Source organism: Podarcis bocagei (genome assembly GCF_964188305.1).
Source record: "Podarcis bocagei genome assembly, chromosome: 10".
Taxonomy (NCBI): Eukaryota; Metazoa; Chordata; class Lepidosauria; order Squamata; family Lacertidae; genus Podarcis; species Podarcis bocagei.
Genome location: NC_138135.1, coordinates 78,411,719 through 78,436,822, shown reverse-complemented (window position 1 = coordinate 78,436,822; position 25,104 = coordinate 78,411,719). Strand labels below are relative to the sequence as shown.

At 43.9% G+C, this 25,104-nt stretch overlaps 1 protein-coding gene across 7 annotated transcripts in view; it reads left to right on the top strand.

Annotated features, from left to right (window-relative positions):
- The window catches only part of ITPR2 (inositol 1,4,5-trisphosphate receptor type 2), a 390,831-nt gene that overhangs the window by 72,561 nt on the left and 293,166 nt on the right, over positions 1-25,104 (top strand). For all 7 annotated transcript variants that reach the window (XM_081210608.1, XM_081210607.1, XM_081210606.1 and 4 more), the window contains 3 exons: positions 416-499; positions 1,452-1,598; positions 1,723-1,818. In XM_081210608.1, coding sequence (XP_081066734.1) covers positions 416-499; positions 1,452-1,598; positions 1,723-1,818 — 327 coding nt within the window. The remainder of the gene's footprint in view (positions 1-415; positions 500-1,451; positions 1,599-1,722; positions 1,819-25,104) is intronic.

Here is a 25,104-nt window from a genome sequence, read left to right as displayed (position 1 = left end):
AAGCCCAAATAATATACTTATTAAACGACAAAGATACAAGTAGATCCCTTGCAGTCGCTAGATACCTGATTAATGTTTTATTTCAAAAGAGGAGAAATGGATCACTGTATGTCTCTGACAGCTTAGCTAAACTTAAGAACCATCAATAAGTGCCAGAACTAAGACGCATACCCCCCAAAATCTGAGGGATCTGAATTGCGGTTTACATAGAGGGAGCTTATTGTGTATAGTGTTTACTTAACTGAAGTAAAATTGGTTCTATATGGGTGTTTTAACTTGGAACTGTTTAAATTGTATTGTTTATGGATAAATTCTGATGTATTGTTGTCGATATGGGCCAATGGCCGTAATAAATCTATCTATCTATCTATCTATCTATCTATCTATCTATCTATCTCTGTGCATTTGACTACAGGTAAATGCGGTCAACTGCAATACCAGCTGGAAGATAACCTTATTCATGAAATACAGTTGCTACAGAGAAGATGTACTCAAAGGTGTAAGTATGAATGAGAAAAATATTGATATTTTTGAAATGGTAATACTGGGTTTGTTTGTTTGCTTGCTTGCTTTTTGTACATGAGCAAGAGACCACAAATCATGTAGTTTGAAATTGGTTTTAAATAGAATAAAAATGCACCTGTTCCATATTATCCATTGTTTTCTTTTGTTCATTAGCCATGAAGAGTGATGATTTTGTTGCATGAGCAGCTAACCTGCTGGTACAGAGCTGCAACAATAGCCTTCCACTAGCAGTGTTGCTGTTTTGTAGTAGGAAAGCGAGGGAGAAGGTGGTAGTGAAGTTGGGGCTATGTGGGCACACGACCATAAGAACAGGATTTGGCTCCGCCAGTGCATCGGCACAACCCCAAATTCTCAACTACCTCACACCTCTCTTTCCTGATACACAGCAGCAGCACTGCTTCACCAGGCAAGCTGCTTGTGTTTCATTGCAAAGTATGTGAGCAAACTGCATCCATCTCCTCTTCCCCCTTTAATGAATTGTTATTATTTCTAAACTGCCCTTCATCCCAGAATCACAGGGCAGTTTCAATGTAAAAAGACAAAAATATACAACATAGTAACAAATAAAAGCAATTCCACCCCACCAGTTTAAAATGGCATATATTGTTTAAATTAAATTAAATTGCCAAAGGCCTGGTAGAAGAATATTTTGCCTGGTGTCGAAAGATATGTAATGAAGGCACCAGGTGAGCCTTTGTGGGGAGAGCATTCCACAAGTGGAGGAGCCACCGCAGTAAAGGCCTGTTCTTGTGTTGCTGCCCTCCAACTATAATGTTTGACTATAATGAAGGGAAGACCTTGGTTTCAAACACATCATGGACACCTTAATCATTATATAAATTGTATAGACACTTGAATCTAACAGAGAAGTATTCTTGCTACGATAACTTTGGCAAAGCTTCACTTTTGTGTTTGTGTTTCTTCAGGGAGATGTTGTCAGATTGTTCCACGCGGAACAGGAGAAGTTTCTGACCTGTGATGAGTATCAGAAGAAGCAACATATCTTCCTTCGCACAACACTGCGTCAGTCAGCCACTTCTGCAACTAGTTCTAAAGCTCTGTGGGAAATAGAGGTACTGTGTGATGCTTCTGATGTTTTCCATAGCTTGGATTCAGAGAGTTCATAATATTTACCTCCTAAAGGGTAGTGTCCAAGCATTCTCTTTATGTGATAGATCTCATGCACTACTTCTGCAGGTGGTGCATCATGATCCATGCCGTGGAGGAGCAGGGCAATGGAACAGCCTATTCAGATTTAAACATCTAGCGACTGGAAACTACTTGGCTGCAGAGGTAAGAGTCACAGACAGTTGAATGTGGTAGAGGGTGAATAACTGGGGTTGACTAAACAGGGCAGAACCTTTGCTCTTTTGGAATTGTCACTGGGCCAGGTTGTATGTTGTTCTGAGAGCATGGATGCTGCTGGAAAGCCAGACTGCGCAGGCACACCTGTGTAATGGGCTGTCTGCCTGATTTAGACTGGAAATAACCATGTTAGAATCATAGAATCATAGAGTTGGAAGAGACCACAAGGGCCATCGAGTCCAACCCCCTGCCAAGCAGGAAACACCATCAGAGCACTCCTGACATATGGTTGTCAAGCCTCTGCTTAAAGACCTCCAAAGAAGGAGACTCCACTACACTCCTTAGCAGCAAATTCCACTGTCAAACAGCTCTTACTGTCAGGAAGTTCTTCCTAATGTTTAGGTGGAATCTTCTTTCTTGTAGTTTGGATCCATTGCTCCGTGTCCGCTTCTCTGGAGCAGCAGAAAACAACCTTTCTCCCTCCTCTATGTGACATCCTTTTATATATTTGAACATGGCTATCATATCACCCCTTAACCTCCTCTTCTCCAGGCTAAACATGCCCAGCTCCCTTAGCCGTTCCTCATAAGGCATCGTTTCCAGGCCTTTGACCATTTTGGTTGCCCTCCTCTGGACACGTTCCAGTTTGTCAGTGTCCTTCTTGAATTGTGGTGGGTGTTGTTGTTGGGCAGTTTCTTCATGGTTACTGCCACCCTTAGTTATCCAGGGAGCCCCTCTTCTAAGCAACCCATTGAGTGACTGAGGCAACCATGCATCTTGGTTTCTGAAGGGCAGCTCTGCCACCTGGGTGCGGCTCTGTGAAGAGAGTGAGACTATCCTGCTTCTTCAGCTGCAAACGTCTAACCTTGAAAGTGCCTCAGGAGGACATGGTGGCTCTTCTCCCCACTTCCTCTGTGGAGGGGGAACTGTGGAGAAATGCCACAGCGATACAAACATCAACTCCATTGTCATGGCGCATTTCATGAGTTATCAAAGGATGATTCAAGGATCAGGACTACATAGGAGAAAGTGACAGAATGGATAGCTCAGTTGGTTAGAGTGTGGTGCTAATAACACCAAGATTGGAGGTTTCATCCCCGTGTGGGACAGCTGCAGATTCCTGGATTGCAGGGGCTGGAACTCAGGGTTCTTTCCACTTCTGCAATTCTATGAGATTGCTTCTGTGAGATTGCTTGCTGCTTTCCCTTCAGTATGATGGTTTAGTTTTAGGCTCAATGTGCCCTGAGAACCCCTAAACCCTCATATTCACGGTGTGTGTGTGTGTGTGTGTGTGTGTGTGTGTGTGTGTGTGTGGCTTCTGGTAATTCCTTGATTCCTCCAGGAAAAAGTCCAGAACTCTCATCACTTACCAAGTATTATGTTTGTTCAGCCTTTTTTAATATATAATATATTTATTAAGGTTTTTTTTTTAAAAAATTTGACAATACAACAAAATTCACATTCACAATCCAAAAAAGAAAAACAAGAAAAACATACAAAGCATACAAAAATAAATAAGCAAAAAAGACATAAAAAAACAGAAAAAAGAAAATGGTTCAATTTCTTAAGTATTGTTTCCATAACCCTCTTTCGTGACTCCCTCACATCTCCCTTTTCTGTGTTCCTGTTTAGAAAGTCATGTTCAGCAATACTTCACCTTCTCTCAAAAATTTGTTTTAAATTATACATTCCAACTGTTATGCCTCCTACTTTAGCCTTTGTTATCAAATATTTAAGTGTTTAAGCTTGGCATAACATTATTCAAATTTCATCTTTGTTCATAAATTCAGTTATTTTCATACTCTTTTCCACTAGGTTACTAATGCCATGTTGTCTTTATATCCTGCATCATTCTAGCATTCATACAATTTACAATGCTTTTGCAAATAGTCCTTGAATTTTTTTCAGTCCTCTTCCACTGTCTCTTCTCCCAGATCTTGGATTCTGCCAGTCATTTCTGCCAATTCCATGTAGTCTATCAGTTGCATCTGCCATTCTTCCAGTGTGGGCAAATCTTGAGTCTTCCAATGTTTTGCGATGAGTATTCTTGCTGCTGTTGTCGCATACATAAAAAAAGTTCGGTCCTTCTTTGGCACCATTTGGCCGACAATGCCCAAAAGGAAGGCCTCTGGTTTCTTAGGGAAGGTATATTTAAATACCTTTTTTAGCTCATTATAGATCATTTCCCAGAAAGCCTTAACCCTTGGGCACGTCCACCAAAGGTGAAAGAATGTTCCTTCAGTTTCTTTACATTTCCAACACTTATTGTCTGGCAAATGGTATATTTTTGCAAGCTTGACTGGGGTCATGTACCACCTGTATATCATTTTCATAATATTTTCTTTCAAGGCATTACATGCCGTGAATTTCACACCGGTGGTCCACAACCATTCCCAGTCAGCAAACATAATGTTATAACCAATGTCTTGCGCCCATTTTATCATAGCTGATTTAACCGTTTCATCCTGAGTATTCCATTTTAACAGCAAGTTATACATTTTTGAAAGTACCTTAGTTTTTGGTTCTAACAGTTCTGTTTCTAGTTTCGATTTTTCCACCTGGAAGCCTGTTTTTTTATCCATATTAAAGGCCTCCCTGATCTGAGCATAGTGTAACCAGTCTCGCACTTTATCCTTTAGTTTCTCAAAACTCTGTAATCTCCATGTATCTCCATCTTTTTCTACTATTTCCCAATATTTTGGCCAGTTGGCCTCCATATTGAGTCTTTTCTGAGCCTTAGCTTCCATTGGTGACAGCCACCTTGGGGTCTTACTTTCTAGCAAATCTTTATATCTAATCCAGACATTGAACACTGCCTTCCTGACAATATGGTTCTTGAAAGCTTTATGAGCTTTAACCTTGTCGTACCACAAATATGCATGCCACCCAAATACATTGTTAAACCCTTCCAAATCCAAAATGTCAGTGTTCTCCAGAAGTAGCCAATCTTTCAACCAGCAGAAAGCTGCTGATTCATAGTACAATTTCATGTCTGGCAGGGCAAACCCCCCTCTTTCTTTGGCATCAGTTAATATTTTAAATTTTATTCTGGGCTTTTTGCCCTGCCAGACAAACTTAGAGATATCTCTCTGCCACCTCTTGAAACACTCCATCTTGTCCACAATCTGCAGGGTCTGAAACAGAAACAACATCTTTGGCAATACATTCATTTTTATAGCAGCAATTCGACCCAACAAGGAAAGTTTCAATCTTGACCAAATTTTTAGATCCTTTTTGATTTCTGACCAACATTTTTCATAGTTATCTTTAAATAGGTTCAATTTTTTTGCTGTCATGTTTACCCCTAGGTATTTCACCTTCTTAACCACATTTAAATCTGTCTCCTTCTGAAACCTTTCTTTCTCTGCATTTGTCAATTTTCCCCCCCAAACCTTGGTTTTCTGCTTATTTAATTTAAATCCCGCCACCCGACCAAATTCTTGAATCAGTTCCAATACCCTTTTCGTACTAGATTCTGGCTCCTGTAATGTCAAAACTAGATCATCTGCAAAAGCTTTAAGTTTATATTGTTTAGCTCCGACCTGAATTCCTTCAACCAGCCGGTCCCCTCTAATCATGTTCAAGAGCACCTCCAGGACCGAAATAAATAACAATGGGGAGATAGGGCAACCCTGTCGTGTTCCTTTTTCAATCTTAAACTCTTCTGTCACCACATTGTTAACTATTAGTTTTGCCTTTTGTTCTGAATAAATTGCTTCTATACCGTTTTCAAACCCCCGTCCCACTCCCATCCCTCTAAGATTTCCCTTCATAAATTTCCATGAGATATTGTCAAAGGCCTTCTCTGCATCAATAAAGATCAATACTGCTTTTGTATTGGTGTTCATTTGCAAAAGTTCCAAAATATCGATAATGTTCCTTGTATTGTCAGACAAATGTCTACCTGGAAGAAAGCCTGCCTGGTCCTTATGAATCACTTCATTTAACACTCTTTTTAATCTATTTGCCAAAATATCTGCAAAAATGTTGTAATCCACATTCAACAGGGAAATGGGACGGTAGTTCTTAAGTTGTGTCTTTTCAGTTTCAGATTTAGGTATCAATGTGATGTAAGCTTCTTTCCACGACTCCGGTGCCTTTTTCCCCTCCATGATCTCATTGAAAACCTCCTTTAAAGGTTGAATCAAATAGTCTTTCAAAATCTTATAATACTTAGAGGTAAGCCCATCCGGCCCTGGAGATTTGCCCAATTGCATATTCTGAATGGCACCTTCAATTTCTTGTTCTGTTATTTTGTAGTTCAATGTTGTCTTATTCTCATGAGATAGTTTTGGTAGTCCCTTATTTCTTAAAAATTGGTCTATCTCAGTCTCTTTTTGCGGCCCTTGGGTGTAAAGTTGTTTAAAGTATCTCTGGAAGCATTTTCTAATCTCCACAGGGTTCTGGATATTTCTCCCTTCAACTTCTAAATTAGTAACCGTATTCAGTTTTTGTCTCTTTTTCAACTGCCAAGCTAGCAGTTTTCCACATTTATTTGCTGATTCAAAGGTCCTTTGTTTCATTTGTTTGATTTTCCATTCCACTTCCTGATTTATCAATTTTGAATATTGTGCTTGATAAAGTTTAATTTCTCTCAGAATCTCCTGCGACTTTGGTTTCAATCTTAACTTTTTCTCACCTTTTATTTTATCCAAAATCTTATCTTTTTTTCCATTCTGAGCTCTTTTCTTTATCGCATTCTGTTGTATCAAAAACCCCCTCATAACCGCCTTACTTGCATCCCAGATTACTCTTTTTTCCACTGTGGTTTTCAAATTTATTTCAAAATAATCCCTCAGAGTCTTTTGGGCCTTTTTAACAATCTCCTGGTCTCTAAATAAGGTGTCATTCATCTTCCATCTAAAGGAACCGGTTGTAGTTAGTCTCATTTCCATCTTTACTGCGTTATGGTCGGAGCAGGTTTTTGGGCAGATTTCCACCTTTCTAGTCTTAGGTGCCAGTCCTCTAGTTATCCAAATTTGGTCGATTCTTGTCCATGTCATTTTGGCTTCAGAGAAGAATGTCCCGTCTCTTTCCAGGGGGTTCTTGTTTGTTCGGCCTTTTAGTTCAGAGCCCCTTACAGTTCTGTCTCTCTCTTCAGGGAGTTCACTTGGCTTATCAATTACTCGCCTTGCAGTCATGTCCCTCTTCAATGTTGCTTCTAGTATGCTACAGTGTCCTACGGTCTTTAACCTTTGAGGCCTTACTCTGCATCCCCCAACTGCACCTTCTCCCTGTATGCACTGGTGGAGGAAGAGGAGTGCGGGGGGAGTGTACCGCCCCCGGCAGGGCAATCCAGGTAGGGTGCCTGCTCTCTCCCCCCCCCCGCCGGTTCCGGAGGGTGAAGCTCCACCACTGCCTGTATGCTAGTAGAGCATTGTACATCCTTACAGTGCTGCAGAATTAAAATGTCCCTCACTTTCAGGTAGGACTATTGTGGGCACATATATTTTGTAGTAAAAATGTTGCTTTTTGATGAATCCCAAGTAGGTGTGCTTAGTAGCTCCCCCCCCACCTGTTCTTCCCTTACGTCTAAACCTTTTGTTAGATTGATCTCTTTCACTTTTGTGTCTTGCGCCCAACTCTTAACCTGGAAGCCCAGGAAAATGTGCCAAGATAAGACATCTATTTGTCTTATCAAATCATTTGGGGACTGCGGATATCTAGAAAAACTGCAATATAAATAAGTCAGGCAAGTCTCAGTGTAGAGGAAAGCCTTTTATGTTTGGCTTAAGGTTAGATTGTGAATTACCTTTCTTTTTCTTTGGCGATCATTCATAACTGAGTAAGATTGTGTTCCATGAACACAGTCTTAACAGTGAGTGCATAAGTGACTGTGGAGGCCAATTCTGCATCCACACGTCCTTCCATAGTGGGGACAAAACCAGACCAGACCAGGAACAAAACAAAACCAGACCAGACTAGGAAAGAACAGGAAAGAACAAATGTTACAGAAAAACTTGTGCATGAGGCCAAACTAGAAAGTTACACTAATCCCTTTTTGGAAAGAATGACTTACTAAAGTTTGGGATCTGGCTATAATGGAGAAAGTAACATCTTATCTAAGAGTGAGAATTGAAAGTGAATACAGAAATAAATTCTCGGAAAACTTGTTGCCTCTTATATAATGGTGTTTCCTGCTTGGCAGGGGGTTGGACTCGATGGCCCTTGTGGTCTCTTCCAACTCTATGATTCTATGATTCTATAATTCTATAATTACTTCCCATGAAAGCAAATGCAAGTACAGTGGTACCTCAGGTTACAGACGCTTCAGGTTACAGATACTTCAGGTTACAGACTCTGCTAACCAGAAATATTACCTCGGGTTAAGAACTTTGCTTCAGGATGAGAACAGAAATCGTGCAGCGGCGACGCAGCAGCAGCAGGAGGCCCCATTAGCTAAAGTGGTGCTTCAGGTTAAGAACAGTTTCAGGTTAAGAATTGACCTCCAGAACGAATTAAGTTCTTATCCCAAGGTACCACTGTATGTTTTGAGGGTTTTTTAAAGGATAAATATTGTAATTTTATGTTAAGTCATATTTTCTTTCAGAACATTATGACCTGAAGTAATTTTTTCTGGAGCAGTTCTGCTTATTATTGTTAATATTTGTCAGATGTTTAAAAGAATTATTTAAAAAAGGGAAGTAATAAGTGGTAGATGAAATAATATGGGAAATGTATAAACTGAACTGAGGACAGTTTTTATATTGTGGATTTGACACATTTGTATTACACATTATATGAATCTGCTCATTCTAACCCCCGGTCCATTCAGACCCATATTGTCAGGGAACTGCCGTCGGAGGAACAGATGGTGGAAGGGCTCACGGAGGCTGGTAGAGACTCAGCAGCTGAAGCAGGAACCAGCAGGGGGAGAGGTGGATCTCTGAGGGAAAGCGAGCAAGAGGGAGGGCTCAGGGACACGTCCAGCGAGAACAGTGGGGAGGTATCTGAAGCTCCCATAGGGAGACCCACTCCTCGCCGGAAACTGTCACGCCGCGAGTCCAGAAGACGTGTTTCCGTTAAGGAGCTTTTATGCTGGAAACGATTCCGAAAACAACCACTGTCAGAATCTGCAAGTGACTAGAGCAGCCATGTCTGAGGGGCTCCGTCACAGACAGAGGTTTGTGGACTTGCACAAACTCTGAGGGACTACGATTTTACGCACAAGCAGCTCATCATCCCATCACAGCATTCCGACAGTCTTTGTAAGTTGTTTGTGCAGGAGAAGGCATCATGAGCAACCCAGCCGGAACCGGAGAAGCAGGAGTTGGAGCGGGTCCAAGCTTGGAAGAAAGGTACTGAGCGTTGGAGATCCAACTGGCGCTGCAGACGGCGAGGCTTGAGGAGAGAAGGGCTCAGGATGCAGACAAGAAGGGGAAAGCCACCCAGTTCACCAGAAAGGTACCAGGATTGGTGCAGAAGTTTGGGGGGGACCCCAAGGACTACCATGCCTTTAGGACAGAGATGCAATATGCCCTCAATGTGCAGTTTGATGAATTCCCTGACGAGGAATCGCGAGTGGCTTTCGTGATTGGGCATCTTGAAAGGGGGGTGAGGGACTGGGTTAGACCCCTGATGGCAATGAATAATGACGTCCTAAAGGACACAATGAAGTTCTTTCGTGCAATGGATCTGATGTTTTCCAGCGATATTGAGCAGGGAGTGGTGCGCAGACAGCTAATGGCTTGCAAACAGGGGAGCCGATCTGTCCGTGAGTACTGGACTGAGTTCACCATGCTGGTTCACAGATTGGGGTGGGACTTATCGGCAGAACCCATTCAAATGCTATTTGAAGAAGGTCTTGCTTCGGCTGTGAAAGACGAACTTTCTCGGTGTCCCAGGGCGGTTTCTATGGATCAGCTGACCAAATCTGCGCTGACCATAGGAGCGCGCCAGGAGGCGAGAGCCTTGGAGAGGCGGGAAGGGAAGGGGGAACGGTGGAAGGAGTTCCGCATTCCAGACATTCCAGAGCCAACTTTCCCGCCGGCGGAGCCGATGGAAATCGGAACAGCGCGCACGCGCGCAGTTTCAAAACCCAGTGAGGGGGGAAAGAAGGAGGGAAAAGGCGCCCGGAGATGCTATCTCTGCCAACAGCCAGGTCACTTTGCCATAGTCTGCCCCCAGAGGAAGGAATGGCAAGGGATGGTGGGAGCTGTTGAGGGAGGAGTGGAGGAAATACCGGAGCAAGTAAAAGCCAACGCCTGGCTGCCACCATCGGGGCACAGCAGCCAGGCCAAAGAGCAGTGAAAGTGCCCACGCCAGAACCTCCTAAACCTGCCCTAGTGATAGAAGTGTCACTAGAGCTGCAAAACGGATACCCTCTAAAGATAAAGGCGCTGTTGGACTCAGGCAGCTCCTGCAATTTTATGAGCAAAGAGTTTGCAGCTGAACACCAGATACAGACGATCCCTTTAAGCAACCCCCTGCAGGTGACCACGATCGATGGCAGGGAGCTGTTGGGAGGAGAAGTCAGCTTGCAGACCGTCCCAATGATCATGAAGGTGGCAAGGCACACCGAACTGATAGTGTTTAATGTGGCCACCTTGGGAGGGGCTCCTATTATTTTGGGGATGAGCTGGCTGGCGTTACATGATCCGCTGGTGGGCTGGCATCAGAGAGTGGTTTCCTTTGGCTCCGCACATTGCTTAGAACACTGCAAGGAGGGAAAGGGTTCAGCAGGGGCCCAAGCTACCCTAGCAGGGACGGAAGTAACGGAGCAGGTGAAGGTACCACGACAATACGCAGATCTCAGCGACGTGTTCAGCGAAAGGGAAGCTGACCAACTACCCCCGCATAGACCCTTTGACTGTCAAATCAATTTACTCCCTGGGGCACAGCTCCCTGTAGGCAAGTTGTACGCCATGTCAGACAGAGAGATGCAGGAGTTAAGAGAGTTTATTGACAAGAACCTGAAGCGAGGTTTCATCAGAGAGTCCAGAGCGGTGGGAGGTAGCCCAGTGTTTTTTGTGGATAAAAAAAACACGGACAAGCCGAGACTTGTGTGTGACTTCAGGGCTTTAAACGCAGTGTCAGAACCAGTGGCCTTCCCTATGCCCAGGATTGACGACATTTTGACCAGGGTGCGGAAGGGAAAGATTTTTACAAAGCTGGACCTCAGGGGGGCGTACAATCTGATACGCATAAGGAAAGGGGATGGATGGAAAACTACCATGTTCACCCCTTTGGGGGCATTTGAATATTTAGTAATGCCTTTCGGCCTGCAAGCAGGCTCGGCGTGCTTCCAATCGTTTATGAACCACGTACTGGGGTCTTTGCTTTACAAGAATTGCGTGGCCTTCCTAGATGACGTGTTGGTGTATTCTGAGAATGAGGAGCAGCATGTGAGAGACGTCAGAGAAGTGTTGAGCAGGCTGCAAGCCAACCGGCTGTGGGTAAAACTGGAGAAGTGTCAGTTTCATACCAAGGAGGTGGAATTCCTGGGGTACCGCCTGTCAGACAAGGGATTGGCCATGGATCCCGGAAAGGTCCAGGCAGTGCTGGAATGGAAAACACCCAAAACAAAGAAGGATGTGCAGAGGTTCCTGGGGTTTGGGAACTTTTATCGTAAGTTCATCCGAAATTTTGCTCACCTGACGGCACCCATTACAGACTGTCTCAGCAGTAAGAAGAAATTCGTTTGGACTGAGGAGGCGGAGCGAGCTTTTGAGGAACTGAAAAGGGCCTTCGCCTCTGAAGAACAACTTCTGCATGTGGATTTACAAAAAAAGATGAGAGTCGAAACAGACGCATCAGACAGAGCCATGGGGCGGTGCTTCTTCTGCAGCCAGGGAAGGAGGAGTCAGAGTGGAGACCGTGTGCCTTTTTTTTCGCGAAAACTGAACAAATCCGAGAGGAACTACACGGTGTATGACCGAGAACTTCTTGCTATTCATGAGGCTTTCCGGAGATGGAGGCACCTGCTAATTGGCGCACAACATAAGGTGCAAGTGTGCACTGACCACAAGAACCTAGAGTATTGGAGAACGGCACGAGTGCTCAACCAACGGCAGTTGAGATGGGCCCAGGAGTTCTCCAAATTTAACTTTCAGATTTGTTACGTGCCAGGCCCAGAGAACGCTAGGGCGGACGCTCTCTCACGCAAGCCTGAATATTTGGAGGGGGAGGGAGCACCCGAAGAAAGACATGTCATTCCAGAGGACCGCTGGGTGTGTGGGGCGGCATTGGTGGGGCAAAGAGAACTGGTAGAGGGAACGGAGAATGATGAATACGCCCAGGACAAACTCAGGGGTCTCAGGAGGGAGGGAGATAAACCCGGAGGTTTTGAGGAGAGAAACGGGGCGTTGTATTACAAGGGAGCGTTATATATACCTGAAGGAGATTTGAGGGGGAAGGTACTCAAGCAGCTGCACGATAGCCCCACAGCAGGGCATTTTGGGCAACACAAAACCATGTGGCTGGTTACCAGGGAATTTTGGTGGCCCAAGGTCAGGGAAGATGTGAGGGAGTATGTGAGAGGGTGTGACCAATGCCAGCGAGCCAAAGGGGAGAGGCGGGCACCGGCAGGGTTATTAGAACCGCTACCCACACCTGAAAGACCATGGGAAGCAGTGGCAATAGATTTCATGACTGATCTGCCAAAGTCCAGAGGGAAAACAGCCATCATGGTTGTGGTAGACCTGTTAACCAAAATGGCCCACTTTATAGCCTGCTCACATGCTGTCACGGCAGAAGAAACAGCTAAGTTGTTTGTAGAAAATGTGTTTAGGTTGCATGGCGCCCCCTTGAGGGTGGTTTCAGACCGAGGGAAACAATTTACTTCCAGGTTCTGGAGGAAGCTCATGAGCTTACTGCATGTAGAGGTCAATTTTTCGACTGCCCGGCATCCTGAAACCAACGGGCAGGCAGAAAGAGCCAATGGCATCCTCCAGCAATATTTGAGGTGTTATGTCAATGACAGAGAGAATGATTGGGTGGAGAAGCTGGCGTTGGCGGAATTTGCCTACAACAATGCGGAGAACGTGTCCACGGGGATGAGCCCCTTTTTGGCTAATTACGGGTGCCATCCCAGGGCTTTCCCAGGGGGGGAAGGGGAGAGATGGAGCGTTCCAGCTGCCGAACAGTTCGTAGAAGAAATGGAAGCGATCCATCGCCAGCTCCAACTTAACTTAGACAGGGCCAAGGAGGAATATAAGAGACAGGCAGACAAAAACAGAAGAGAAGGTGAAACCATTAGGGTGGGGGACCAGGTGTGGCTGTCAACCCAAGGGTTACCATTCAAAGGGGGTTGTAAGAAGTTAAGACCCAAAAGATTGGGCCCATTTGAAGTCACACAACAGGTCAACCCAGTGGCTTTCAGACTCCTGCACCCAGTTTTCCACAGGTCGTTGCTGTCACCGTATAAAGGGGACAGAGAAGGGAGGGTCACTCGGGGACCAGCAATGGAGGAAAGGGAACACAGCTACCATGTAGTGGAGATCCTCGATTCCAGGTGGAAGGGAGATCAAGTAGAGTATTTGGTAATGTGGGAAGGGGAACCGGAGTCGGAAAACACCTGGGTCATGGCAGAGGATGTCAATGACGAGGTTTTAATAGAAACTTTTCATCAGAGGTTCCCACGTAAACCTCAGCCTGTAGCGAGGTTCCGGAGGGAATACTTTGCCACCACCGACGAAGAAGAGGAGTTGGAGGGGTTCACAGATTCCAAGGAGGAGGAGGATTCAGCGAGCCGGAACGGCGACCGATGGAGGGAAATGTTCGAGACGTCTGAAGATGAAGAGGATTCTTTTCGGGGTTTTACCTCCTCACCGCCCAGAGGAGAGGGAACGGGAGGGGGTGAAGGGGGCCCTGGAGGGGAGGTGGATGTCAGGGAACTGCCATCGGAGGAACAGATGGTGGAAGGGCTCATGGAGGCTGGTAGAGACTCAGCAGCTGAAGCAGGAACCAGCAGGGGGAGAGGTGGATCTCTGAGGGAAAGCGAGCAAGAGGGAGGGCTCAGGGACACGTCCAGCGAGAACAGTGGGGAGGTATCTGAAGCTCCCATAGGGAGACCCACTCCTCGCCGGAAACTGTCACGCCGCGAGTCCAGAAGACGTGTTTCCGTTAAGGAGCTTTTATGCTGGAAACGATTCCGAAAACAACCACTGTCGGAATCTGCAAGTGACTAGAGCAGCCATGTCTGAGGGGCTCCATCACAGACAGAGGTTTGTGGACTTGCACAAACTCTGAGGGACTACGATTTTACGCACAAGCAGCTCATCATCCCATCACACATATGGTCTAGATACAGTACATGGCAGCCACGGTCATCTTAGGCAGGGGTATTTCCTCTCACCTGGAGATCCTATTAACTGGAACTGCCGGGAATTTAACTTGAGACCTTCAAATAACAACTAGATAATAACTGAATAAAAGGTATGGATGAGTCTAAAGATATTTGAAAGAAAGTCTAAATATTATATGAGCTTAATTGGTTGTTGACTTAATGAATTAATGAATTTATTATTACGGTCACAGACCAGTTCCGGCTCACTTACAATATCAGAAAAATCATAAAACATGATAGGGATACATTGAATTGCAATTGGGTATAACAAGGACAATACAGATACAGCAGCAGTTAAAAATATAGAAGTTAAATCTTAATCACTAAAATATAACATAAAATTGTCATTTAAAACCTTAATCATTTTGGTAGTACAGCTTGTTCCCTAAGTTTTATGGCAGTCACACAGAATTTGGCCAACCTTATTTTTTATTTTTTTAAAAAATATTTTTATTGATACAAGAAAAAAGGGGGAAAAAAACAAATACCAAATTACACACAACACCATAGACACATAATTTAAACTACAATATTTATTTTTCAGATATTCTTTGAAAACCTCCCATTTTGAAACAAATTCCTCTCTTGATTTATTCTTTATTTTTTCTGATAGACCATATAATTCGGCATATTCTGTCAGCTTTTGGATCCAATCTTGTACAGAGGGAATTGAATTTGGCCACCCTTAGCGTGATCTCTGGATCCTTGTCCTCTACCAGGAGTTTTAGACATTGAAGTTCAGACTCATTTGGAGATTTTTGTATAACAGGGGTGATAAATGCCGAGCGTATATCCCTGTAGAAACAGCAGCGTAACAAGACATGAGAAACAGTTTTCTACCTCCATCAAGCCGCAGGGCAGACTTGTCCCACGTATGGTTAACCCTCAAATCTGCCCTGCAATAAGGCAGATGGCAGCATGTTGAACCTGGCAAGGGTAAACGACCGTCTGTATTTGGGTATTTGTAATCTGGATAGATATTGCTGAGGTAAACCCTCTCCCATTGTCTTTTATCGCTGGGTGTTTATTCATCTCACTCAAATGACATTACAGTTCCACATCCCAGATTAGTTGGTGGATTATTGCTCTCGCTTTCTCATAACCTACAGCTAGCAGGGCCTGTGGGGAAAACCCCAAGCCTCTTAGTTTTTTGTGCAGTGTAGCTTTCCATTTGGATTGGCAGGAATCCAATAGGGTTACAGGTGCCATCCCAACAAGGGAAAAAATAAGATCTATCTATCTATCTATCTATCTATCATCTATCTATCTATCTATCTATCTATCTATCTATCTATCTATCTAATCTATCTATTCATCTATCTATCTATCTATCTATCTATCTATCTATCTATCTATCTATCTATCTTTATTATGGTCCAGAGACCCAACAAATTGTTACAAAGCAATGCACAATTCAGACAGCCTACCTCCAGGTTAAACAAGCATTTTGTTCGGACTTGTTCAGATAGGGATCATTGGTTCTTGCAACCACCGATAAAAACTTTGCCACTGCTAATGTTCTAGCATTTGTCCGGTCTTCCAATAGGAACCTGACATAGTAAGTCTCTGATTTTCCCGGGAAAGGTACCAACAAGGGTAGTGTCAGTTCAGCCCTGGCTTGCTCATATTTTGCACAGTACAGCAAAATATGTTTTATAGAATCGATGTCTTGAGCACACAAGCAAAGTCTGTCCTGGTAGGGAACTCCTCTCAACCTGCCATCCAACATTGCATAAGGAAAGACATTTAGTCTGGCTTTGGTGAATAACCTTCGATAATTTGGTACTGTCAGGTTTTTAATGTAAGCTGTTAACTTAAAGACATGCCCATATTGTACTCCTACTGCCAGCAGACTACAGACTGCGTGTGATTGGGATCGCAAGTCACTGTGTGTATTATCCCATAATCTTTGCTTTAACATCTTTAGGGTGCCTTCATAACCCAGGTAATAAAGTTTTAACCAATAATGGATCTTCAGGGTCCATATCCGAGCGCTGACAGGGATTTTTCCCAACCTCCAAGCGGACAGCTATGTTAGACACGCAAGAAGGGATCCCTAACAGGCAGCAATAAAACTTAGTTTGGAAGGATTCTAAGGGACCAAGATTTAGGAAGCTGCAAGTTTGTGAGCCATATGTCAGCTGTGTTAATACTTGAGAGGCTGCCGGAATATATTGCCCCCCTTTTCCATAGAAATACCTTATAATAGCTTTGGTAGATCTTTGAGCATTTGCAATAGTATTTTTAACCTGCTAATGCCACAAGCCCTTTTCCTGAAAGGTTATGCCCAGGTATTTAAAAGACGATACCTGTTCTATGGGTCGATTATCAATTCTCCATTTGTGTTGTAGCACCCTGCTTGTGGTTAACGCTTAGCTGGAATGAAATATTCAACGCAGCAATAGAGAAATTAAAATAATAATTTATTTGTAAGACAAATAAATGATAGGCACAGTGGTATATGGTTACCAAAGCTCTGCCTCTCTCCAGCCCTGATGGCCAGTACTTATATTTCCTCAGCCCAGCCCCCTTGCTCCTCCTTTGGCTGCCTCTGTCCAATCAGCCTGGTTGAAATTCCTATTGGCTGTTTGCTAGAACCAATCATAAAAGACACACCCATTTCCTATTACCTTTTATGGGAGACAAAGAGCTATATTTCCTTCTATCCATAAATGGCAGACAAGTACAGTGGTACCTCGCAAGACGAATGCCTCACAAGACAAAAAACTCGCTAGACGAAAGGTTTTTCCGTTTCCGATTTGCCTCGCAAGACGAATTTCCCTATGGGCTTGCTTCGCAAGACGAAAACGTCTCGCGACTTTGTTTCCTTTGTCTAAAAACAAAGACATGTTTTGTTTATAAAGTTAATTTATTTTCCCTTCAATTTTTGAACTGCTCTTTACAGTATGTGTGACTTTAAAGAGCAGTTAATAAACTGTTGTTGTACCAAATTTGGCTTTGTTTGGACTTTTTTTGACCATAGGAACACATTAATTGATTTTCAATGCATTCCTATGGGATTTCGTGATTCGCAAGACGAAAAATTCGCTAGACGACAAAACTTGCGGAACGAATTAATTTCGTCTTGCGGGGCACCACTGTAGCCATATATCTTACATTTTCCTCGACAAGGCCCCTTAATTACCAGATCACCTTTTGCCCCTGTTGCCCCTGCATTCCAAAACAAATGGCTAAAACAAATGGCTCATGGTATTAAATTCTATCTAAACAGAGATCTTGGGTTCACATTCTCACACACCATCAATGAAATAAGAATCTAACATTTCTTACTTTCTAAATCCTTTGCATAATTACATTAAGCCAACAAATCTCATACATAACATAGATAGCTTTTTAGAAGAAAAGGCAAAGTAAAAAAGAAACTCAGTAAAACAGCTTCAAAAGAAGCCTCTTCAGTTTACACCCTCCTTTCCCAGCCAGCTGCTTTTCCCATTAACTCTTCCCAAAATTTATTGCCCTTTAACTCTCTCAGTATACCTTAAACCTTAGGAAAATATGGCTAGAGTCTGATGGGAGGCACATGGTATTATTTTCTGTTAAACAATAAATCTTACTATTTACCAACTCTTAATTAGTGTTTTTGCAGCTTGATTGTATTCTGTAATATGTAGGGTCAGTGTAACATTTGCTCCCAGCCTGTAATTTCCTTTTACAACTTTGAGAAACCTGTCTCCTGCTACTGCTATAAATCAGGGAGGCCCTTGTTCAGGAGAGCAGGAAGATAAACAACTGCCAAAGTACTTAGCCAGCTGGTTTCTGCCTGGCATGAAACATACAAACATTTGCAAATATATCTTTAAGCTCATTTTAAAATACAGGCCTTGATCAGATGCCTCAGTGTCTCATTCTTTTTTTAGAGAACACCATGACTTTGGATCTAGTGTAGTTGATAGTTAATTGTTCGGCATTACAATAGACTGAGAGATCTTAAAAGTTTTCTTAGGCCCACACAGGAGAAGGAAATTAGAACTGCGTCATCCGCGTACAAGAGAACCAGGAGGGGCGTACCAGCCAGTTTAGGGGGGTGGGCATTTTCTTTCTCCATGTTTCCTACTAAGGAATTAATATAGAAGTTAAATAAAATGGGAGCAAGGACGCAGCATTGTTTAACACCATGGTAGGTTTTGATTTCCTTGGATAAATGGCCCTGTCGGTCACACCTAACCCGTACCAAAGTGTTTTCGTATAAACTGCAGATGAGACACAGTAGACGTCTGTCTATGTTTGAGGCACTTGGTTTCTCCCAAAGCCTATCTTGTGATATTAAATCAAAGGCAGATTTGAAGTCTATGAAAGCTGCATAAAGGGATCCTCCTTTTCTTGAGGTATATTTTTCCTCAAGATGTTGGAGTACTAAGCCTTAATCTAAAGTTGATTGGTTTGTCCTGAAACCAGCTTGTGCTTCTGAAAGGACATATTCTCACTCCATCCAATCCTCAAGTTTTATTACATGTGGAACATAGAGTTTACTAATAATGCTTAGGAGACTAATTGGTCTGTAATTAGCAGGGTCAGACCTGCTCCCTTTCTTGTATATTGGGATGATGATTGCTAGTCCCCAGTCCTCTGGGATGGTAGCTGATTGATCTATGCTGGTAAACAGGGCAGCAAGCACTGGGGCCCACCATTCAGCATTGGCCTTGAGGAGCTCAGGGGAGATATTGTCTGCACCAGCAGCTTTGCCAGGCTTAAGAGATTGAATAAGCCTGTGGACTTCTTCAGTTGACACTGGGGGCCACTGAGCCCTGGTATCACTTAGAGGTAGGGACTGAGCCTGCAGATGTTGATTAGTTGTGTATAGGGATTGGAAGTACAGTGGTACCTTGTGTTATGGACAGGATCTGTTCCGGAGGCCCGTCTGTAACGTGAAATGCCCGCAACTCGACGTGCTGTGTCTGTGCAGGCGTGCGGCGCAATTTGGCGCTTCTGCACATGCGCGAGTGGCGAAACCCAGAAGTAACCCGTTCCGGTACTTCCGGGTTGCTGCGGGATGCAATGTGAAAAGACGCAACATGAAGTGGACGCAACACAAGGTATGAACGTATGACTCCCAAGAACCAACAGGGATAGAGTATTCTACTTTGGAGGGGGAGTCTTGCCATTACTTTGCAACTATTTTCCAAAAGGTGGTTGAGTCTCTCCTTCGAGAGGCCTCTATTAAACTTTGCCACTCTCCCCTTTGGGCCTGAGAGACTTGCAGCAGAGTACAAAGAATAAACAACTCTATGAACAGCATTGGCAGGTTTGGCACTATGTAATCTATTGCCGTTTTGTTATTTGGATTTTTGCGGGAGCCTGTGTTCTTTGGCGGCAACCTGGAGTTTGCAGATTAAGTGGAGGAAACATCATCTTTGCTGTAACAGATTTTTCTGCTTATGTCAAGAACTGCTGCATATTTCAGTAAGACATATGTGCAGAGACTATCCTAACTATTGTGGGGTTTGTGTGTGTGTGTGTGTGTGTGTGTGTTTTCCTTGGTTACATCCTCTTAAACATGGCCTCCTCTGCTAAGAAAAACAATCTGTTTTCTCATTCACTGGAGCTCTGTAAACCATCCTGGCCAAAACAAAGGCTAAAATCTTGCCTTCTAAGTAGGCTGAGGATCATGACCTGCCTGCTGAAGGCAGACTGACTGTTCAACCTAAGGTGGGTCACACCAGCAGCACTGATGCGTTTTGCTTCTTTTCCTCTTTTCAGCAAAGGGGAGAGAAATAACAATGCATTAAAAAAACCTCCTCCAAACCATAAAATGTTTAAAATAAGTCCTGTGTTCAGAGCCTTTAAAAAAGAAAAGAAAAAAGAAACCAGAAGTGGCTCACCCTGATAGCAGTGTTTTGCTCTGGCTTTCCAGGAGGGAGAAGGCAAAGCAGTGGAAAGGTCAATGTGGCATTGTTGCACCAGTGGAGCCAGTCCAATGCTCCCATCAGTGCACTTGTGCTGTATTGTGTTGACCTCCACACTGCCTTGCCCCAGTTGGTAAGCAGCAGCAACTTTCCTACTAGGAAACTAGAGTTGTGGCTCCACCTCACCAGGCAAGCAGCCTCTGGCAGAAACTACTTTGAATGAAGCATGAATGTCAGTTCCTCGCTTGAGCAGAAAGGCAAGAGCACACTTCTTTGTCCAGTGGTGTAGCGTGGGGGGTGCAGGGAGGGCCGGGCGCAACATCTGGGGGTTAGGGTTAGGGTGCGCAAATCCACGGGTTAGGGGGCGCAAATTACTTGCCTTGCCCCGGGTGCTGACAACCCACGCTACGCCACTGTCTTTGTCACCTTTCTTGAGGTACGCTTGATGCAATTACAGAGTTGGGATGATTTGCTGGCATCAGAACCTCGCTTCCACAAATTTGTGTAGCTGTTCTTGGCATCTGCCTTGATTCTCTGCTGCCTTGGTTTAGTGCTCCAGGGGTGCCAGTTCAAACTTCAGCGAGGGGAGGGCAGCACAAGATTCTCTGTAAGATTTTAAAGCCTGCTTGTGGATATATTTAAGATGAATTTAATGCAAAGCAGTGTGCATTAGGAACCATCCTTGCATTTACCCTTTTAATACCTCATGTGGTCTAAACCACAGAGCCTAGGGCTTGCTGATCAGAAGGTCGGCAGTTCAAATCCCCGTGACGGGGTGACGGTCCCTGCTCCTGCCAACCTAGCAGTTCGAACGCACGTCAAAGTGCAAGTAGATCAATAGGTACTGCTCCAGCGGGAAGGTAAATGGCGTTTCCGTGCGCAGCTCTGGTTCGCCAGAAGCAGCTTAGTCATGCTGGCCACATGACCTGGAAACTGTACACCAGCTCCCTCGGCCAGTAAAGTGAGATGAGTGCCGCAACCCCAGAGTCTTCTGCGACTGGCCCTAACAGTTAGCGGTCCCTTTACCTTTACCTTTAATATAGCAATATTGCAAATGCTGTTCAAATTATCACCCCCACTACTTTTATTCAAAGGGATTTGTGCCTTTTGTCATGCACAACTGGTACACATAAGCCCCATTTCACTATTTATAATAATAGTAGTCATTCACTGTGTAGAACCAATGAAAAGACTGGAAATATGAGGTGCTCCTGAAAAATAATCATATGTGGCCTTCCTTACATGTGAACCAAAGTGATTTCTTCTCCAGTGTATATTCTCAGGCATCATTTGGGAAATTCCCAGTTTCCCCCTTTTTGTCACAAAACAGTGCACCCTCTGCCTGAACAATACTCCAGATGCTTCCTGTTTCCATGCAGCTGTGTGTTTCTCATGACCAAACCTAACCTCATTTCTCTTTATCAACTGATAGAAGCCTCTTTGAGCTAGATGGCGGTTTAAGCTATAACAAATACATGCACACGAATGTACACACCCTCACTGTTCCTGACCAGCAGAAGGCATTTGATTTTGTAAATGAGGGCCTTAGATTCTAAGATGCTGTATGTTGTCCAGTATTCAAAGTGACATACCACCTGATGATATGCATGCTTACTCTTTACGCATACGATTTCGGCCTCGTTTACTTGGCACTTCTAAATATGTATAATCTTGTGAAATGGTTGCCCTTTTATTTTGCTAGACTTATTTCAAAGCTGGCATGCTGACTTGATAAACTTGTTGGTTTATCTGCTTATTTATTTTACCCCTCGGTTTCCATTGCAAGAGGAATGCTCATGGCAACTTGCAGTATTTTAAATACAAACAGTACAAGGAGTGCACGCTAATGCTCTCTTCACCCTCCTGTTCACTGTGCACTCACTGCATTTGCAGTGCTGGATTTTTCATCCATAGTCACATGGATTGTTGAAAATGCAGATGCATTATAAAATGCTACTGTTTGATGAGTTGTTTTTCAAACCAGCTTCATGCCAATTTGCATTATTAATTCACTTCTAGCTAAAGTATGAACACCTTTGCATAGGGTAAATACATCCTTGTCCTATCAGCATCAGTGGCTCATGTGTGTATACAGACAGTAACAAATGGAAGCCCTGATGATGTGAACACTGGGGAAAGAGCTGTGAAATGAATATGGGGAGGCAACAGGTGTGGGGACCTTCACTGGGGCACAGCTGCTGAGCTACCCTCCTGACACACCTTCCTTGCAGCTTACCAGAGGGTTGGTGAGGTCAGGGCTCTGTAGATGCCCAGTACTGGATTGATTCCACTGGTGCATCTGCACAAACCCTTACCTTACAATTTCCTTGCTCTTGTCCTGCCCAGATAGGCTGCAGTGATGCTGATGCTGGTTGGGTGGCTCTGCCCTTACCACAGCTGCTGCTATTGCCCCTATCATGGCAATATAAAGCATTACCTGGAGACTAAAATTGAACAGCATGAAAGCCAAATGCTTGCTTAAGCAGAAAAATTCTTCATCTGGTGGCGAATATTTGCAAATGAAGAGGCAGGGTAAATCTCATCAGGCAGGAAATTCCATCATCTAAGCTGGGGGGGGGGTCACCAAAACAGTGCCCAAGGGGGCACCAGCAACCGCAGAGGTCTTTTCTGTGCCTTCCAGAATGAACCACTCTGTTGGAGTCAACAAAATAAGCTGCAATATATGCTTGATTGCAGTGTGTGTATGTTACTCATAACAGTTTTCCCTGGGCCCAAAAGGTTGGCAACACATAACTAGGCTACCACTATAAATTTAAAGCTGTTTTGTATCATGAAAAAGAAAAGCATGCCACTAGGTGGCAGTGCACACTTACTCCTTACATAAAGCAGTGAAGTATTTGTAATACAGTACAGTGGTATCTCGGGTTAAGTACTTAATTCGTTCTGGAGGTCCGTACTTAACCTGAAACTATTCTTAACCTGAAGCACCACTTTAGCTAATGGGGCCTCCCGCTGCTGCCGCGCCGCTGGAGCATGATTTCTGTTCTCATCCTGAAGCAAAGTTCTTAACCTGAAGCACTATTTCTGGGTTAGCAGAGTCTGTAACCTGAAGCGTATGTAACCTGAAGCGTATGTAACCCGAGGTATCACTGTACTGTGGAGTATTTAAGTGTTTGTGTGAGAATGAGACACAAGGACTGAAGCAGATATGGTAGCAGAAGCATTTCAAAAAAGTTTATTTTCAGTGCTGAAATTTGATTTCTATTTTTTTAAAATATATTTTTTATTCTTTTTCCATAACAAATTATACATCCAAAACATCTTTTTTACATCCAAATTCCTCCTTACTGACTTCCCTCCTCCCACCTGAAAAACCTTCCTAGTACTTACTTTCTTCACATTTCTTAAATTTAAATTACACCACCAAATTATTAATTATTTTTTTACTATCTAACAATATTCCTACCTTTTCTCTTCACAGAGCTTCCTTGAAACTTACAAACGTTATCTGATTATCACTTAATTTTTGCATATATTCAATAAATTTCATCCAATCTTCTGTAAATCTTTGATCACGTCAGTTCCGGATCCTTCCTGTTAGTCTATTGAGTTCCGCATAATCCATTATTTTCATTCTCCATTCTTCAATCGTAGGTAACTTCTGGGCCATCAAAGTTCGTGCTGCTGACACTGCATATAAAAATATATTCCTATCTTTCTTATCTATCTCATTACCTATTGTCAGGGCTGCCTCAGGTCTCAGCTCACAAAAGACCAACGCCAGGTTCTTCTTATATACAAGGATGTTTATTGCAGTTCATTATTGCTTCCACAACCGAGGCGCGCAGCCCCGCGTCTCTTAGCCTAGACGTTTTAAGTCCCCTCTGAATCGGTCCCGCCCCTACACCAGCTTAAGAGGCTTGTGCTAGTCCACCTCTTCCTGTCTTTCCTTTTCCACAGGGTCTTTCTGCCCCCCTGGGTCCCTTCCCTCCTGCTCTCTCCTGAAGCGGATTCCTCAGATGCCTGTCCCCCCCTCCTTCGTGCTTTGGGGCCAGGCTCCTCCTCCGAGCTCTCTCCATTTCCGCGCGCCTCCACATTTGAACTTGGCGCGCGTTCGTTATCCCTGACCTTCCTCTTGACACTTACACTACTCCCTGTACTACTCTCCGCCTCTTCCGGCAGGACGTTCTGCCCCGATCTCCTTCCCCTGTCTCCTTCCTGCTCTGCTCCGTGTGTCACACTGGGAACTCCACTCTCTTCACTTCGTTCCTGCTGGGAAGCCGGCCCCGATCTCCCACTCCCACTCGGGGTTTCCCTGCTGCTTCCCTGCCCCTGGCATGTCCCCCCTGTGCACCCCCTTGGCCTGACTAGGGGCGCCCCCTTCTGGGAATCCTCCGATTCACTTGAGAGACTCATGGAAGACCTCAAGTCATTGTCCTCCTCTTCCTCACAGTCCTGGGATTCTTCCCCATCGCTCTCCGTCTCCCCCCTCACCTGTGCCTCTGTCCCTGAACCCCTGACACCTATTATTCCTTGTAAAAATGCTTCTGGTTTCTTTACAAATGTATATTTCAATACTTTCTTCAATTCATTATAAATCATTTCCCAAATGTTTTTGGGAAAGTGACATCTTAGGCCCCTTCTGCACTATACATTTAAAACAGTATCATACAGCTTTAAATAGTCCTCTTCCCTAAAGAATCCTGGGAACGGTAGGGTCTCTCCCTTCACAGTGCTACATTTCCCAGAGTTCCCTGGGAGTACCTCTCTGAGGGAGAAGGGGAGATGAAGAATTTCATTGTGTTGGATCAGAAAATTGATATGCTTACCAACAGGACTGGCCCAGGACATCTTGGGGTAGAACAGTGAATGGTTGACTGATTGAGATACGTTGGCCTCTGAGACAGGAAATTTCACAAGTACCACTCCATGGGAGTAAAAATTCAACAACAAATTATAAGAAGTAAAAAAAGGCTGTCTTTTCACATCACCCTAAATCAAGCTGTTTTCATAACTGTTTTCATAGCATGCTAGAGCAACATAGGCCAGTTTTAGGCTTTTGTGGTCTGCCCACAAAATTAAAATTCCTAATTAAAATTCCTTTGGTCCAGTGATGTTTGTTTTCAAAGCAAGAATACAAACTTTTTCTCCCTGAACAGTTAA